Source organism: Neopelma chrysocephalum, unplaced genomic scaffold (assembly GCF_003984885.1).
Source record: "Neopelma chrysocephalum unplaced genomic scaffold, ASM398488v2 Primary Assembly neopelma1_93585, whole genome shotgun sequence".
Taxonomy (NCBI): Eukaryota; Metazoa; Chordata; class Aves; order Passeriformes; family Pipridae; genus Neopelma; species Neopelma chrysocephalum.
The window spans coordinates 1-2,290 of record NW_020922300.1 but is presented as its reverse complement, the minus strand read 5'-3'; the positions used below and the strand labels follow the sequence as shown (position 1 = coordinate 2,290).

General features: G+C 66.7%; 1 protein-coding gene across 1 annotated transcript; it reads left to right on the top strand.

Moving 5' to 3' along the window:
* Positions 1-20: 20 nt before the first annotated feature.
* Positions 21-2,286, top strand: LOC113980311 (potassium-transporting ATPase alpha chain 1-like; the record flags this gene model as incomplete). Its single annotated transcript, XM_027707536.1, has 5 exons — positions 21-187; positions 514-668; positions 794-917; positions 1,464-1,609; positions 2,146-2,286. Coding segments are annotated over exons 1-5 (660 nt in total), but the record flags the coding sequence as incomplete, so codon positions are not given.
* Between the last annotated feature and the right edge of the window lie 4 nt (positions 2,287-2,290).

Genomic DNA, 2,290 nt, shown 5'->3' with positions numbered 1-2,290 from the left:
TCCCCGTTTTGCCCCCAGGGCGCCATCGTGGCGGTGACGGGGGACGGTGTGAACGACTCCCCGGCGCTGAAGAAGGCCGACATCGGGGTGGCCATGGGCATCGCCGGCTCCGACGCCGCCAAGAACGCGGCCGACATGATCCTGCTCGACGACAACTTCGCCTCCATCGTCACCGGCGTCGAGCAGGGTGGGGCAGGGGGGGCACCTGAAACACCTGGGGGGCTCCTGAAACACCTGAGAACCCCCTAAAACACCTGGGAGCTCCTGAAACACCTGAGAACCCCGTAAAACACCCGGAGGGCTCCTGAAACACCTGGAATCTTCCCCAAACACCTGGGATCAGCTCCAAACCCTGGGACTCCCCTGAAACACCTGAGAACCCCCTAAAACACCTGGGATCCCCCAAAATACCTGGGAGTCCCCAGACACCTGGGGGGGTTGTCCCACCCCAGTGACACCTGTGACACCGGTGACACCTGTCCCAACCTGTCCCACCTGCCCTTGTCCCCCCAGGGCGGCTGATCTTCGACAACCTGAAGAAGTCGATCGCCTACACCCTGACCAAGAACATCCCCGAGCTGACCCCGTACCTGATCTACATCACGGCCAGCGTGCCCCTGCCCCTGGGCTGCATCACCATCCTCTTCATCGAGCTCTGCACCGACATCGTGAGTGCTGCTGCCTCACCTGGGCTCACCTGGGGGCTCACCTGGGCCCACCTGGGGGCTCACCTGGGGGCTCCCCTGGGCTCCCCTGGGCTCCCCTGGGCTCACCTGGGCTCACCTGCCCGCAGTTCCCCTCGGTGTCCCTGGCCTACGAACGGGCCGAGAGCGACATCATGCACCTGAAGCCGCGGAACCCGCGGCGGGACCGGCTGGTCAACGAGCCCCTGGCGGCCTATTCCTACTTCCAGATCGGTAACGGGGGCCTGGGGACACCCCCCACACCTGGGGGGCCACACCCAGGACCCCCCGGGCAGTCGTGTCCCCGAACATCGGGACCCTCGGGGGCTCCAGGAACCCACTCGCCCGGGTCTCCTCGTCCTCCAGGCCTTGGGGACACCTGAGTCCCTGGTTCCGGGGCACCTGAGTCCCTGGGTGTCCCAAACCCCTGAGTCCCTGGATTTCCCATCCCCTGTTCCCTGAGTGTCCCAAACCCCTGAGTCCCTGGATGTCCTAAATCCCCGTTCCCTGGGTGTCCCATCCCCTTGATTCCTGGATTTCCTGACCCCTGGATTTCCTATCCCCTGTTCTATGAGTGTCCCATCCTCTTGATTCCTGGATTTTCGATCCCCTGTTCCCTGGGTGTCCCATCCCTTGATTCCTGGTTATCCTGACCCCTGGATTTCCTGAGCCCTGTTCCCTGGGTGTCCCATCCCCTTGATTCCTGGATTTCCTGACCCCTGGGTGTCCCAATCCCCCATTCCCTGGGTGTCCCTCACTCCCGTGTCCCCCCCGTGCCAGGAGCCATCCAGTCCTTCGCGGGGTTCACCGATTACTTCGTGGCGATGGCCCAGGAGGGCTGGTGGCCGCTGCTGGTGCTGGGGCTGCGCCCGCGCTGGGAGGACACGCACGAGCAGGAGCTGCAGGACAGCTACGGGCAGCAGTGGGTGCGTGTGTCCCCCCCGGGAGCCCCCGTGCTCACCTGAGCCCCCCCCGGGGACCCTCCTGCTCACCTGAGCCCCTCTGGGAGCCCCTGTGCTCACCTGAGCCCCCCGGGGACCCTCATGCTCACCTGAGCCCCCCTGGGAGCCGCTGTGCTCACCTGAGCCCCCCCATGCCCACTCGCCCCCCCTGGCCCCCCCCGCGCTCACCTGAGCCCCCCCAGGACCCCCATGCTCACCTGAGCCCCCCAGGGAGCTCCCGCACTCACCTGAGCCCCCCATGCTCACCTGAGTCCCCCTGGGGCCCCCTGTGCTCACCTGAGCCCCCCGCACTCACCTGAGCCACCCAGGGAGCTCCCTCGCTCACCTGAGCCCCCCTGGGACCCCCGTGCTCACCTGGGCCCCCCCGGGATCCCCTGTGCTCACCTGAGCCCCCCCGGGACCCCCGCACTCACCTGAGCCCTCCTGTGCCCACTCATGCTCACCTGAGCCCCCTGCGCTCACCTGATCCCCGTTGCTGAGGTGCCCCCCCGTGCCCGCAGACGTTCATGCAGCGCAGGTACCAGCAGTACACCTGCTACACCGTGTTCTTCATCAGCATCGAGATGTGCCAGATCGCCGACGTGCTCATCCGCAAGACCCGCCGCCTGTCCCTGCTCCAGCAGGGGGCGCTCAGGTGCGGGGGGG